Source organism: Ipomoea nil, unplaced genomic scaffold (assembly GCF_001879475.1).
Source record: "Ipomoea nil cultivar Tokyo-kokei standard unplaced genomic scaffold, Asagao_1.1 scaffold2705, whole genome shotgun sequence".
Classification (NCBI taxonomy): domain Eukaryota; kingdom Viridiplantae; phylum Streptophyta; class Magnoliopsida; order Solanales; family Convolvulaceae; genus Ipomoea; species Ipomoea nil.
Window position 1 is genome coordinate 3,514,836 of NW_017619133.1, and position 15,850 is coordinate 3,530,685.

Genomic DNA, 15,850 nt, shown 5'->3' on the forward strand with positions numbered 1-15,850 from the left:
TTGGCTATAAGTTACACAATAAGCAATAGACACAACCTTTTTATTTTATCCCTAGATCTAGCCCTAATACCATGCAATAATCATTGACAGTAAACATTGAGTAACCTATTATAATCCTTGACAGTTGCTTTTGATTTGCGTAGGAGGGATATCGATCTATATATATATGGCATTTAAGAGAGAAACATGTGTAATGAATATTCATTTTAAGTAAATAACTTTTGAATGTCAATAGTTAACAAATGCAGACAGTATGAAAAGGATGAAGGTATCAACACGCATATGTGGAAAGAAAAAACACAATGATGAGGATAAAGGTACAATGGAAGCATACCTAATTTTTTAAATTCAAGCTTTAGCAAATTTTCACATACTATTTGATTTGCATCATGTTCCAATTTTGCTTTGGATATGTGTCTCGATTCTGCACCATCTACACCATATTTGTAGAACAGTTCTCTTAGTACTAGAAAGACACATGCATGCTGATCAAGAGTTAATATCACACCTTATTGAATTTGATTTGCATAGTAAATAGTATACAAAGTTGATCAAGAGCATCTTTTCAATATTTTGTAGTTAATCTGTTTATGCAGATAGTGAAAAAATAAAAAAGGAAGAAAATTATCTGATATAATATTGAAATCATTTTTTTGAAAGGATATTGAAATCATTTATTTTTTATTTAAAGTACAAAAAACAGTCATCACCTTCTTGAGTACAATACAAGTTACACAATATCCAATACATGCAATATTACTACTTTTCCTATACACCTAGCTCTACTACTAGGCATTAATTGTTGATGGTAAAGGTTTGACTCTAATATACTAATGTTTTGATAGTGACTTTTCAAATCTCTATAAGTTGGTATCTATATATACATGACATTTAAGAACAAAGATCTACACTCTCTATTTATTGTCAAAGAAAATCTACAGTTAGTGTGACTGCATAGTAGAGAATTGCAAGAACAATGAAGAAATTGAAGGAGTCAACTACCATACATGGAAAAACAAAACATCATGTTGAAGATAAAGGTATAATTGAAGCATACCTATTGTTCTACATTCAAACTCTATGAAATATTGACTTAATATTTCATTTACACAGTATGTTACTGATTTCATTTACATATGTTTGTGAGATATATATGTCCATGTAACCAAAGTCGTTTAAAAAATTTCAAAAGATCATATGTGCAGGTTGTGTTTTTTGAAGTTAGATGTATTTACTTAGTTTACATGTTTTATAAAAAACAATCTCTGTATGCAATTAAACTCACTTTGCAATAATAAAAAAGTAAACACAAATATTTTGCAACTTTTTTTTTCCTTTACTTTTCATTTTTTCCATTGGGTTCAATGGGATTGTAATGGACAGAGTTGTATCCCGCGTAACTTCGTTTGGAAAGAAATCCGTGTTAAATTGTTTAAAAGAAAAGGAAATCGTAGTAGAGTGAGCTACAATTTCCGTGGGTGAATGTGTTTGTTTCTAGAAATGTAGGGAGAGGGCGGACGGTTAGGGGCAGAGGGTTAAGGTTAGAGATAAGTTTAGAGGCGGTGGTAGCAGATTAGGTTAAGGTTAGAGATAAGTTTTTTGTTTTTATATGGCCAGTATTGTGGGTCGGGTTTGGGTTAAAAGATGGGTTCCGTTTTTGGGCTTTGTATTGATATATGTATATATATTAGAAATTAGAAATCATAATAATAGATTGGGCTGTTGATTTTTGAATCATAATAATTGGTTTGTTAATTTTTCACTTGGTCATATTGTATTTTAATTTTAATTATGGTATGCTTTTATAATATGGTTATCAATTAAAAAGTTTTATGTTATTTTAATTATATTACTTAATTACTTAATAAATGATACTTATATTGAACTGATGTAGAAAATTGTGATGATCAAGAGCTTTTTGATGTTCAACGTCAAGATCGTGGTGTACATGGATTGCATTTGAAGGGAATAATTGTTGGAGTTCTTAGGCCTTCGTTTTCTAGAATAGCGCAATTTAGCGCTCATTAATAATAATGGTAACTACAATTGAAATGTATTTTACAATTAATAAATATATTTTTTATGTTCCAATTTCGTAAATATCATTTATGAAATTTATATTTAAATTCACAAACTCAATTTATTGATGAAAAATCCATGTAGAAATATTAGTCTTACTATAAATTATCATAAACATTTGTTTTTCTTTACATGCGTAGTTATAAAATATATATGTCCTTCATATAGGAAAATTAATTGGGTATTTATATATCAATTCGATGTGTCATTTTTATGTAAATTCAAAGTTCTTTTTAACCAAAAAACAAAAAAAACAAAAAAAATTCACATTAGTAATTATTCTATAGCACATTAATCATTTTGTTTTTAAATGCTACAATTTGAATTTGAATTAATAATTAATTGGAATTTATATTTATGGTTACAAATGCAGATAATGTTGAGATTCGAATGCATATTGTTTGAGTTTTTCTATTGTAAACAATTGTTTGATTTTGATATATATATATATATATATATATATATATATATACACTTTATTCTTTGTCCGTGCATTGCACGAGTGGAATTCTAGTACGTATATATAGTGATTATTAGGGCCTGGATCTCTAATCTATGGAGTATTTTTTTTATTTATTATTTTTAAGGGCCAACGTCTGCACTTGCACCTCAGTCGTTATATCGTGGACCGTAGTATATAATCGAGTATGCACCGCGCATTAGTGTTAACGGAGTGACATTACAGTGTATCTAAACCGACACTGCCTCACGTATTATTTTTATATTATCAAATGAAACTGCAGTTATATCAAAATGATATTGTAGTTGTGGCGAAATGAAACTGCAGTATATATAAAATGAAACTGAATAACATTTTACATATTTGAGTATATATTGTACAATGAAGCTGTAATTATATCGGAATGATCATGTAGTTGTGTTTTAATGTAACTATAGTGTATATAAAATAAAATTAAATAACGTTTTCACATATTTGAGTGTATAAATGTTGAATGAAACTGTAGTCATATCGAAATGAAACTGTAGTTGTGTTGAACTGAAACTGCAGTGTATACAAAATGAAACTGATGAAGAGCAGAGTTATTTTTCGCGGAACGGCGCGAAACAGATTCCGTTTCTTTTCATTAAATAAAACGACGTCGTTTTGATGCGCGGACATAATCGATTATGCACCGCAGTGCACGATATAATTTGCCACTTGCACCTTGAATTGGCCTACTCCGTATTTTGTTTTCAGCGGAGAAAAGTTTCTTTTTCTCAAAATGTGTACTATACAATACATTATTGGAAATGCCTTTAGTAAGAGGACAAATGAATATATGGTTTTGGTTTTGCAAGAAGTCTTTTTTGCATTTTTCTTAAAGAAATATCGCGTCTCTTACATTTAAAGGTTACGCTGTAATAATATAATTTGAAACAAACATTCTGATAGAATAAATTTTCTAGCGACCGTTAAGTTATGTATATACCAGTAAGGCAGTAGGGAAAGCATATAGAATTAAAGTGATTTTATAGATGAAAAGTTTTAGTATACTATGTGTTAACAAACAAGCTAGGTTAGAAAGCCTTGCTAGGGTTAGGGTAGAGACGTATACTAAAGTGTTTGCTCCAAATATCTTCTCCACAGCAGTGGAAGACTAGAAACTAGGTTTTATTCCTTCCAAAAGGTTGAACTCCAATTCTAAAGGCCCCACACCCCGACTCAACAGAACATATGAGAGGCTGTAAATTATGGTAACTCAACTGAATACAGAAACTAGACATTTGTTTACTGTGCACAAGAAGTCCCCTCACTTTGAGAGGTAGTTCCACACTGTCGTTGGTGAGACTCGAGAACTATTAACTGTTGACTTGGTTAAACAACTAATATCAGAGTTTGATTGATTAGTTTTTTATAACAACTTATTAAATTACTCCAAAATGCTAAAATTTAAAAGGCTATTCAACAAAACCTTTTCGATCAACTTTTTGAAAAAGTCATGCATTTTGCATGTAATCAGATCAGCTAACGGTTAATTTACCAAACATCTTTCTATAATTAACTAATTAATTTTATTAATTAGTCAAACCCACTAACCAATCAGCTAATAACTATTTACCAAACACTTTCATAGTGGTAATTGAATACATGTATTGGAGTAGGAATCTTAGTTAGCTAGGCTGACTTTTCTAACCGGCCTCCAAGTCTCCAACCATTAGGAGACAGAGAACGCCCAAAGGTGAGGAATTGCAAGTTGCAATGTTTCTATGTTATATAGTCATTTTCATTTTGATAAATTCCAAAAGCACGTTTACCTAACTAGTAAACTAGATGATACCAAATTAATGTTAATTTGAAAGTTCTTCGCGTCGTCACCTTAGCTATCATATAAGGGCCGGGGAAAAGGATGTTACATGCAGTAGCCATCTAGCTAGCTAAGCTGTGACAAATTTTACTGTAGACCATGGTCTATGTAGCAACATAGACCTGAAGTATGTATCATTTTAATTACACTTCAGTTTCATTTGATAATATTGTTATGTTTTTAGTTTCATTTTCGATCCACACTAGTTTCATTATAGCAATTTAAATAACTATCAATTTAATTCTACAATAGTTTCATTTGATAATGTACATTATTGTTTTTGTTTTTTTTTTGTTTTTTTTTTTTTTTTGTTTCATTTTCCACACACTAGCTAGTTTAATTATAGTAATGTTGAAGTATTATTTTAATTGTACTTAAGTCATTTGATAATATATGTTATTGTATGGCTTTGAATTTTAGTTTCATTTTCTACACGCACTAGTTTCATTATAGCAACACTAAAGTATCATTTTAATTATACTATACTTTCATTTGAGAATAATGTGCTTTGTTTTTTAGTTTCATTTTTCACACACACTAGTTTCATTATAGTAACATTAAAGTATTATTTTAATTATACTACAGTTTCATTTGACGATAATGGTCCACACAGCAATGTGTGGACCATGGTCCACTGTATAACAAATGCTAAGCAGTCAAGCCAAAATTTGCTAACATGCGTTATCCTATTCCAGGTATACTATAAAAGGATATAAACATAATAATTAACTTGAACGGTCAAATATGTATGTATGTATATAGTAATAAAATCTTTGAGTGCATTAAAATAATTAGATAGTCTCAACTATTAGGATTCTATGTATTTTAGTCAATTTATGATTTCTTATCCCAGTCACCCAGTGACTCTTCCTTGTATATATTTTCATTGTCTTTACTCTTTGCAATCATCTTATTCAAACAATTATTGCAGTTCTCATTTGGTATCAGTTAGCTAGCGTTTCTGTCTGTACCATTGCGGAAATTGTGCAGTCGGTGCTCCGTTGTTTCTTGATTTGTTTCTCCGTCAACAATTTCTGAAATCATGCAACAATGCGGTGGCTGTTGGAATCGTGATAGTCCGCATCGAAGACAACAACGTTGCAGTCGTGACTTTAATGTTCAATTTCAAATTTTTAATTGTTCCGGTCACACAGGAGCCAATTGTTTTCGGCGGCGCTATGACGATCAGTGCTAAATTTGTAAAGGTTTCGGTCACACGGGAGCCAATTGTTTTCGTCACTATGATGGTCAGTGTCAAATTTGTAAAGGTTTCGATCACACGTGAGCCACTTGTATTCAGCGTTATTCAGGGGCTCCGGGTACTCGGACAAATTTGGTGTTTAGGATGGTTTTGGTGCTAACACCTCGTCAAATTCTCATACTTGGGTTTCGGACACTGGAGCCACAAATCATGCAACTCCGGACATAGCTGCACTTTTTACATCGGAGAAGTACACTGGTAATGACACTTTACGAGTCGGTGATAGTATGTGCCTGTGTATTAATCGTGGGTGTCATGCTTCCTTTGATACCCCTTCTAGGTCTTTAATTTTATGATGTCTGATATATTGAATGTTCCTGGTCTATCTACCTCTTTATTATCTGTTCAACGTTTTGCATCAGATAATAAAGTATTCTTTGAGTTTCACCCATCTTTTTTTTTGTTGTGAGGGATATCAATACCAAGGAAATTCTGTTTCGGGGCAATAGCTCTTGAGGGCTATACACGCTACCGTTGCCAAGTTCGTTTCCCTCAGCTAACAGAGATTTAACAAAAGGACCAAAATTAGAACAAAATCAATAGTTAAAGGACCAATTTGATCAAATTAAAAGTCGAGGACAAAAATTGATAAAAATCAATAGTCGAAGGACCATTTCTGAAATTAACTCTAAAAATAAATTAATAATAATAATAATTTTGAAAAATGACCATTACAATTATGCTTGTCAAAATTGTAATATGTGGATACAATAAGAGTGGATTCCATTTTTTATCCTACTGTTATAGGGGCGTTTCCAATTTTAGTCCACCTTAATTTTTTTGCCACTTTATAACCACTATTATTGAATGTGTTCCACTTTTAGTCCCACCGTTAGTATTTCCATCAAGAGGCCGTGTAATATTCTAGGGGTATTTTGACCTTTTCTTCTCATCCAAGACTATGTTTGACTAAAGAAATGAGAACATTAAACCTAAAACCTAAGAAACCTCGCCGGCTCATGTTAGAACAAACGAAATGATGTAGCTTTGCCTTCCCATTCTCGTTGTTCAAAGAGCCATCTTTGAATATCGGTGGAGGAGGAGGACGAAGCGCCTGGATTAAAAGAGAAGAGACAAACATAAAAAAGACCAAAATACTCTTTGAGTATACGGCCTCTTGACAGAAATATTAATAATGGACTAAAAATGGAACACATTCAATAACAGTAGTTGTAAAGTGACAAAAAAAATTAAAGTGGACTGAAATTGGAAACATCCTTATAACTCACTCTTAAAAATAGTATTGCAAGGCTGCGGATGATCTAATCTTTACCACTATTCAATAATGAGATGTGATGTATATGGGGGAAGAGATGTGATGTATATGTAGTTTTAATTTACTTTTTTTATTGATTAATACAGTAATAATTAATTCTAAGAGTGACTCACATTTTTCTCTCTTTTTTAATTAATTTTTTCAAATCCATGGCCATCTCATCAAAGGTCCAAAACATACACCCAAATCAATTATAAAGGATTACAATTACTCTCCTAAATGTTCTGTCGGGTCGGAGTGTGAGAGCCCTTAGAGTTGGGGTTCAGCCTTTGGAAGAAGGATTCCAATTACTCCGTAATACTTTAACTAATCACATACACTACCCTTGAGATGTTCATGGGAATATGAGATAGCGTAAAGCTTTTTCAACTTAATCAAAAATGATGATAGATTAATCTCAATATGTGAAGTTATAAACATGAGATCACACTAACAAAACAAATACGGAGTAACATACACTTGACATTCTACCAAAGGGAATAACACTTTTCACTTGACATTTTAGCAACCAATTAAAAACCAACAAACAAAAACCAACAACGTTGAACCCGGTGGATGTCACTTAGTCCAAATCTTATAGTGGGATACAGACACACTATTTAGGTTGCTCCATGACCAAGCATCTAAAAACTAGATAAGCACTTTTTCCAGAGAAAATTTAAACACCACGAGCAAATTTTACACTTGATGATCGAACCCGAATCACAATACAAATATAGAACTTTTGCAGAGTTGTATCGATCAGTTGGCCATTCTGCAATTCTTCCTGATCTCACCACAGGATCCGGTTAGAGGTCTAATATTACCCATCTTGATCATCGCCCTAGCGAAATGGGAGTTGAATAATGCTGGGTTTTTGCTGTATTTTTTGACTAACGAATCGGTGGATCCGCCATTGTAGAGAGCTTGATCCGAGTGAAGAAGTCCCTTCTTGTTGATCAGGTTCTTGTAGTAGTTGTTGTCGAAGAAGGCAGGAGTTTCAAGGTCGAGTGGGGCTAAGTTGTCGTCCCCTGACCCTGTCTTTCTAGGGCACTTCCGTTGTCTTTTCTTAGCAAAGGATGCCGCAATAGTGTTGGTGTCGTTGTAAATGCGGTCCCTAAAAATTGTGCACCTTGTTTTTCCAATTGTGTGCGCACCTTTTTATAGCATCAAACAAAAATACTTTATCCAACTTTAGCAGATCAATAGATTGCAAATCAATTATGATAACTTTTTATAGGGAACACTGAAATAGGTCATTAAACTTTACTCCAAGTGTAATTAAGTCTCTGAACTTTAAAGAGTACGTGCAATTAAACATTATAACTTGTTAAAATGAGTCATATAAGCCCGGTTTATGAGTAACCTATTGGTTACTCGTAAAATTATTGTTGTTAATCGTCGTTGGCCGCCTTTGACTGTTGCTAAATCGTCCTATTTCAAAGAAAAAAATGACCGGAAGTTACTTTCACCGGAGAAGACTACATGATGGTCGCCTTCTTCTTCAATGGCAATGCAGTGGTGACTGTTCATCGGTGGCCGAAATTGTTGATGGAACCCTAATAACCGATCATTCTAGTTAAATAATCGGCTATTAGGTTTAAATGCACTAGAATAGCAGTTCAAGTGTTTAATTGCATTTTTTAAAATTTAATGGTTTAATTACATTTTTGGGTAAAGTTCAGGATCCATTTACCCTTTTTTTTTTTTTTTTTTTTATACGGTACGCTAATATCCTATGCTTTTGTCGCTTTAACATTAGGATAAATGTTTCGCACCTGATAAAGCAACCAAATCCCTAGTAGAAAGACCTTGGTTTTGGAAACTTGAGATGAGAGCGCTGAGATTTGAAAAAGGACTTGGGAGTACACCGGGGGTGTTGGCTACATTGAGGTTGGGTGTTTTGGAGTCTCTCCTTCCGAGTTTGACTTTCCAGCTTGGTCCTCCAAGCTATAAGAAGAGAATGGATATTAAAACTTTGTGGAGTATATATTATATATAAAAAGAAAGAAAAATTTACAATGTCCATCAATACAATACCTTTTGCAACCCTTGTGAACATAATACTAGATACAATATATTTAAAAGTAAACATGATTACATCTTGTGTAAAAGGACTCCGTAGTACCTTAAAATTTTCTTACGAAGTAATAATTGACTAATTTGTAGAGAGAGAGAGAGAGAGGCGTAACTAACTTGAGGTCTTACCAATACGATTGAGTCACGAGCAGCAATAGCTATAATATCTGCACAAGATACAACTCCAGGACACACTTCCTCAACAGCATTTTTGATATCGTCAATGACATTGTATCCCCTAACAGAATTGTTGTTGGGAAAAGCAGTTTTTTCCCCTTTAAAGTAAGAAGTATCATCCAAGAGAATGGATCCATCACACCCCTGTCAATCACATTATACAATCTCTTACAACATTATTTTCTAACTATAATAATAATACATAAAACTTATTTTTACCGTACATTCTATTTTTTTTTTTTAAGTTTTGGACTATATCCTGCCCATGGTACCTATTGCACTAGATGCTCAATAAAATAAGTGTAAGTTTTGTTCAACATGAATGATAAGATCTAAGTAGAAAGTCAAAAGTAAATTATTGACGACTAATTGAGTATTCACTCCCTTCCCCACGTCACGTCAAACAAAACTCGATCATATTTTTAGAATATAAAACAATAATTAAATATATTACTTGGACAAAACAATCATGGAAGTGGAGACGAAGGAGCGAAGCTCCCATACGCTTTTCCTTGTTCACAGCAGATGTAACGACTGATTTTACAGTACCAAACAAGATGGGACAGGTCTTGGAGTAGAACTTGGTGGAAAGATGCGCAGAAGAGCTACCCAAAAAGATGGACATAAGAACAATTGCAAGCGCCATTCTTGCTTTTGTTGTTAAACAAGAAGAAGAAGAAGAAGAAGAAGAAGAAGAAAACATTGTTTGTAGTTGCTTAGGCAATAATGGAGAAGATGCAAGTGTAAGTGTGTACAAATCAAATACAAACAAGAATGTAATGTAGGCAACGAGATAATGCATGTGCGAACATAATGAATAGAGCAGTACGTTGTATGTATATATAGTGATTAGGGCATCTCGCTAATGTATAGAGTCTTGTTTTATTTATTATACTTTTTATAACTGCAAGTAAATGTGTTATAAGTGCAAGTGGCTAGTGCAATTTTGCAAATAAAAAGTGCAGGTAAATTCACTTACAAGTACACATACTTTCACCTACAAGTGCATGTAATTTTGTCATGTTAACATTCAATGATCTGAGTTCGTTCTGTTTTGCATGCTTTTATTCTTGCGGGAAGTTCAGAGGGTAGTTAGTACCCGTGAAAATCACCCGCAAACATTCATGCACCTAGGTGCAACTACTTATAACTATAGGTGCACCAAGCTATATAACTATAGGTGCACTTAGTACTGATGCTTAGTGTAAATTTTACTTGCACCTATAATACATTTTACATGCACTTGTAATAGATTTTACTTGCACTTTGATGTTCAATTATTTACGAAAATGCCACCGCATTTTTTTTTAAAATCAGTGTTTCTCATCTATTAGATCTGGACACGTGGATGCAGACATTCGCATTTCGCTTCTGGGCAAGCCATTCGCACCAGAGTGCAACTATATATATATATATATATATATATATATATATATATATATATATATATATATATATATATATATATATATATAATTTTATCAAATATATAAAAAAACTTATTATAAAATAAATTATTATTTATCAAAATAAAAATAAATCAAAACTTATTCTAACTAATATATTACAAGTGTATATAAATTAATTTGTTTATTTGTTAACATTTTAAATAAAAAAGTTTATTTATATATTTTATACAAGTGGTCATAAACATTACTTAATTGAGTTGGAATTTGAAATTAGAGATTTGGGTTGATTAAATGATGTTTTAAATTTATATTTACTAATATAAATGTGTTAAATATGAATGTGTTACTTAATTAATTAAAATCGAATGTTTAGGACTTCAATTTTAAAATGTTTTAGTTGAGTCCAACTGATTAGTCTGATGGCTTGAGAATTTAGGGTCACAGTATAAAAAAAATAAAATTAACGCGATAGAAGTTCAGTCCAATTAACTCAAAACCGATGAATTAGATGGTCCAAGCGGATTGACAACGCTCCACACAATTGTGTAGACCACAGTCTAAATATAAAATACATTATTCTAAATCATAAAATACATTATTCTAACACATAGAGTACATTATTTAAACTCATAAAATACATTATCTTACCTTAAAAATTTCATTATTTTAACACGTAAAATACATTATACATTATTCTAACTCCTAAAATATATTATTCTAACACATAAAGTACATTATACTTTCTCATAAAAACATTATCTTACCTCATAAATTTTATTATTCTAACACGTAAAATACATTATTCTAACACATAAAATACATTATTTTGACTCATAAAATACATTATCTTACCCAGAATATTCATTATTCTAACACGTACACGGAGAAAAAAAATTAACATCAAAACAATATCGTTTTAAACCGTGGTCCACATAGCTGTGTGGATCACCGCCCACGCAATAATTTGCCCACAACCCTACGTGCAAGTTAATTGATATTTATAATAATGGTATGTTTTCTAAGTTTAATTATTAAAATGTGTATGGATAAGGTTTCTTACTAGTTAATAGATTCCACAACCCTACGTGCAAGTTAATTGATATTTATAATAATGGTATGTTTTCTAAGTTTAATTATTAAAGGAATAAGGGTCAAATAGGCCATCGAACTGCACTCAATAATACAATTAGGCCATCGAACTTTAAAAAGCTACAATTGGGTCCCTGAACTAACGAATTCTATTCAATTAGTCTAATTTGTAAGTTTCCAAGTTGTTAGCAGGTCACCCCTTTTCAAAAAAAATAATAATTATTATTTAAAATAATTATTTAATATTAATAATTTAAAAAAAAAAAAAAACAAACAAACAGATCGGCACGCCGGAGACGAAGAAGATTTCTTCGTCTCCGGCCACGAAGACGGAGACGAAGAAACCTTCTTCGTCTCTGGCTCCATAGCCGAAGACGAAAAATATCTTCGTCTCCGGCCATGGAGACGGAGTTAACTTCTTCTGTCTCTGGCCGGAGACGAAGGAACCTTCTTCGTCTCCGGCCAGAGACGAAGAAGTTAACTCCGCCTCCATGACCGGAGACGAAGAAGGTTTCTTCGTCTCCGGCGGAGACGATATCTTTTTTTTTTTTTTTTTTTTTTTTTAATAATTATTTTAAATAATAATTTTTTAAAAATATTATAAATTAGGGGTGACCTGCTAACAACCTCCAAAACCTATAAATTGGACTAATTGAATAGTATTAGTTAGTTCAGAGAGCTAATTGTTGCTTTTTAAAGTTCGGTGGCCTAATTGCATTGTTGGGTGCAGTTCGATAGCCTATTTCACCCTTATTCCATTATTAAAATGTGTATGGATAAGGTTTCTTACTAGTTAATAGATTTGTGGTCACCTTGATTCCCTTCCATACCGATACAATAACAATGACATCAACTATCTATATGTTAACTTGACTTTCTAAGAATCATATCAGTCATCCTACTTAAATGGACTTTAACTTTAGGTAAATTTTGTTGTGAAAGCGTCTCACGAGTCTTAATTTGTAAAACATGTCGGATCAAGAGAATTTGAGTTTTATGATAAATGGACTAAGTAAGACTATTTAATTTTTTACAAGTTATCTATTATATTTTGTTATAAAATATATTATATTTATGTTATAAAGTACTATAAATAAAGCTTAAAATATTAATTATATCCCCAATTCTTCTATGTAATGACATTTTATTTGCCGTAAATTGTTTATTATAGTTTTCTTAAAGTACTATATATATGCTATAAAGAATTATATATTTGACTTAAAGTATTGATGATATTTGCATTTATGTTATGCTATTAATTTATCCCTAAAAGGCTACAAAATGTGTAGTACATCTATGCAATAAAATACTATATTTATGTTATAAAGTATTATATATAAAGCTTAAAGTATTGAAGATATTTGAAATTATGTTATGTTATTACTTTATTTTCTGCAAATTAAACTGTCTATTATAATTTTGCAATAAAGTACAACATTTGTGATATAAAATATTATACATAAAGCTTACAATATTAATTATAAATGTAATTTTGTTATGTTATTATTATTATTATTATTTTAATGCAAACTGTCTATTAGAGTGTTGTTATAAAGTGCTACATTTATGCTATAAAGTATATATAAGATTTAAAGTGTTGATGATATCTACAATTATGTTATTTTATTACTTTATTTTCTGCAAATTGTCTATTACATTTTTGCTATAAAATATTGCATTTTTAATAGAAAATCTACTAATCTACTAAATCTAAGAAGAGCCAATAAAGTTAGGCCTAGGACGAAAACTAAAAAATGTTGGTCCAATTGTTTGTTGAAATGAATGATTCATATTATTTTGATTGTAGTATTTTTTTTATTATTTTTCCAACTTTATCCTCTATTATATCATTTACTATTCTTAAATACCTTTTCATTTCATCCGTGTAAACTTTGGTAACGGAATATTCCGCAAACTATTTATTGAGAAAGGTCTTTGGTTCCAACTAACCCAATCTCAATCAGAGTTGGCATAATTGTTGAACATGTTTTATATATGAATATGTTAAAGTTTTTTAAAAATACAATATAAAATTTAACATGAACTTAGTCAATTAATTAGGCAGACTGTATATATAGCATTCAAAGTTGAATATCAAAAATTGCAAATAAGAAATCTTGGAAAATTATTTTTTGCATTTTTTAAAAACAAAATCTATGTTAAGATTTTTTTTTTTTTTTTTTTTATCATCAAAAATTACAAATAAGGAATCTTGAAAATTATTTTCTTGCATTTTTAAAAAACAAATCAATGTTAAGTTTTTTTTACTGTTCAATTAATCTTTTTATTATTATTTAGAACAAGACTCAATATTTTAATTATATATGCTTTTATGGTATTAATATTTTTTATCTGTATTTTTACAATGGTATAGTTGTATATTACTTTACAAATATGTATATGTATATATATGAGTAATGTTACCCACCCCTCCTAATCTCCGATCCTTCTTGACATGACACTTTTCATTTGATGATTTAGTCTTTGATAATAAGTTAGTGGGGTCCCAATCCATGACATCCAATTGTTATAAGTCATGTTAGGATGAATTTTTTTGTGAGGGGGGAGGGGGGAGTATTTTTTAGGGGAACAAAGCATATATATATATATATATATATATATATATATATATATATATATATATATATATATATATATATATATATATATATATATATATATATATAGTTATGATCAAATGTGAAGTTGTGAACTAGATTTCTCGTGATAAGTGTGGGCTAGTTTCATCCATCCATCTAAGATGATCAATGGGTAAAAATTGACGGGATCAATTTTTTAAATATTTGTATAAGAGAATCAACTTAGTGATTCCACACATATATTTCTTTAAATATTAATTTTAATGTCAACTATAATGAACTTTTTCTATATAATCTTGCATTGATATACTTTGAATTACTTATTTAAATGCAAACTTTGGGCATTAATCAGTCGCGTAATGCGCGTGTAAAACTAGTGTTATATATACGACTTAATTAAAGTATTAATTATATCTACAATTCTGTTAAGATACATTTTTATTAGATCTGATATGTCTCACGTATTGAGAACCGTGAGACGGTTTCATAATAGACCAACCCTTAACTTAATTGGCAGGCAATTTATAAAGTTAGATTCTTATTTGACTATATATATGAATATTTATTGATAATAAATTACCCAACCTAAAAGGAAATAATGACTCTCCTGTGATTCGTGAGACGAGTCATATCAAAATAAAAATGTAATAGTTATATTAAAAAATATAATACTAATTAGGAATAAAGTGTTTTGTATTTATAAAAAATGTATAATATTTTCATCTTGATCAAATCCGTCTCACATAAGTTTTTATTAAAAAGGAAAAATATATTACAAATTGGGTTGACTAAACTAGTCAATCAAAGATTCATCCGATCCGTGCTTGGCTTTAGCTTTAATCTTTGGCTAAGAATGTTTATAGCTGCCGCGCAATAAAGAACGTCAGCATCGGATTGAAAATTCAGCAGGCAAGGGAAAGCTGCCAAACAAGAATGAAACCAAATTGGGGGCAATTGTCACATCCTACTCTTTCGACTGTGGAATACCGATATTTGTTCTCCAAAAACTTATGATAGATGGTAGAATTACAATCATTATACCGTATATTAGGCTACACAATGCACTGTGGATTCCAATCCTAAAGAATGTAGTTTTGAATTTTAATTTTAACAGCGACCGTTTGTTGTTCAATTTACGTTATAAGTTTTTTTTCTTACTATAAAGCATGTATATGTCTTGCGTTGTGAATTTCTGTGTCTTATGTTACGTAATTATGTACCTTAAGAGTATAAATTCTGTACATGGAACAAATTAGTAGTTATGTAACATACACAACATATTGTGTGTTTTATTTATGAATTTATGCATTGTGTTGTGAAATTATGTGCGTATAAAACATAAATTCTCTACCTAAATCAGATTTGAAAATATGTGAATATATATATATATATATATATATATATATATATATATATATATATATATATATATATATATATATATATATATATAAAACATGTGTATGTGTTTTGTGTTTTGTGATTTGTGTTTTGCGTTTTTGTGTCTTATATTATAAAATTCTATACCTTAAGAGTATCAATTTTGTACCTAAAACACATTATTAGCTGTGTAAAATAAGTAAATTTATAACGTG

General features: G+C 30.6%; 1 protein-coding gene across 3 annotated transcripts in view; it reads right to left on the reverse strand.

The window, feature by feature from the left end:
- LOC109156394 (peroxidase 4-like) overlaps positions 1–15,850 on the reverse strand; it is a 49,734-nt gene that overhangs the window by 14,007 nt on the left and 19,877 nt on the right. Inside the window, exons 1-4 of one of the 3 annotated variants that reach the window (XM_019304233.1) lie at positions 9,612–9,995; positions 9,110–9,301; positions 8,680–8,851; positions 7,365–8,058 (exon numbers count right to left, since the gene is read on the reverse strand). The exons of 1 other annotated variant lie outside the window; for it this stretch is intronic. In XM_019304233.1, coding sequence (XP_019159778.1) covers positions 7,664–8,058; positions 8,680–8,851; positions 9,110–9,301; positions 9,612–9,959 — 1,107 coding nt within the window. In that variant the 5' untranslated portion in view covers positions 9,960–9,995 and the 3' untranslated portion in view covers positions 7,365–7,663. Of the gene's footprint in view, positions 1–7,364; positions 8,059–8,679; positions 8,852–9,109; positions 9,302–9,611; positions 9,996–15,850 lie in introns of those variants that run through there. One more of the 3 variants, XM_019304236.1, reaches the window with a different exon arrangement.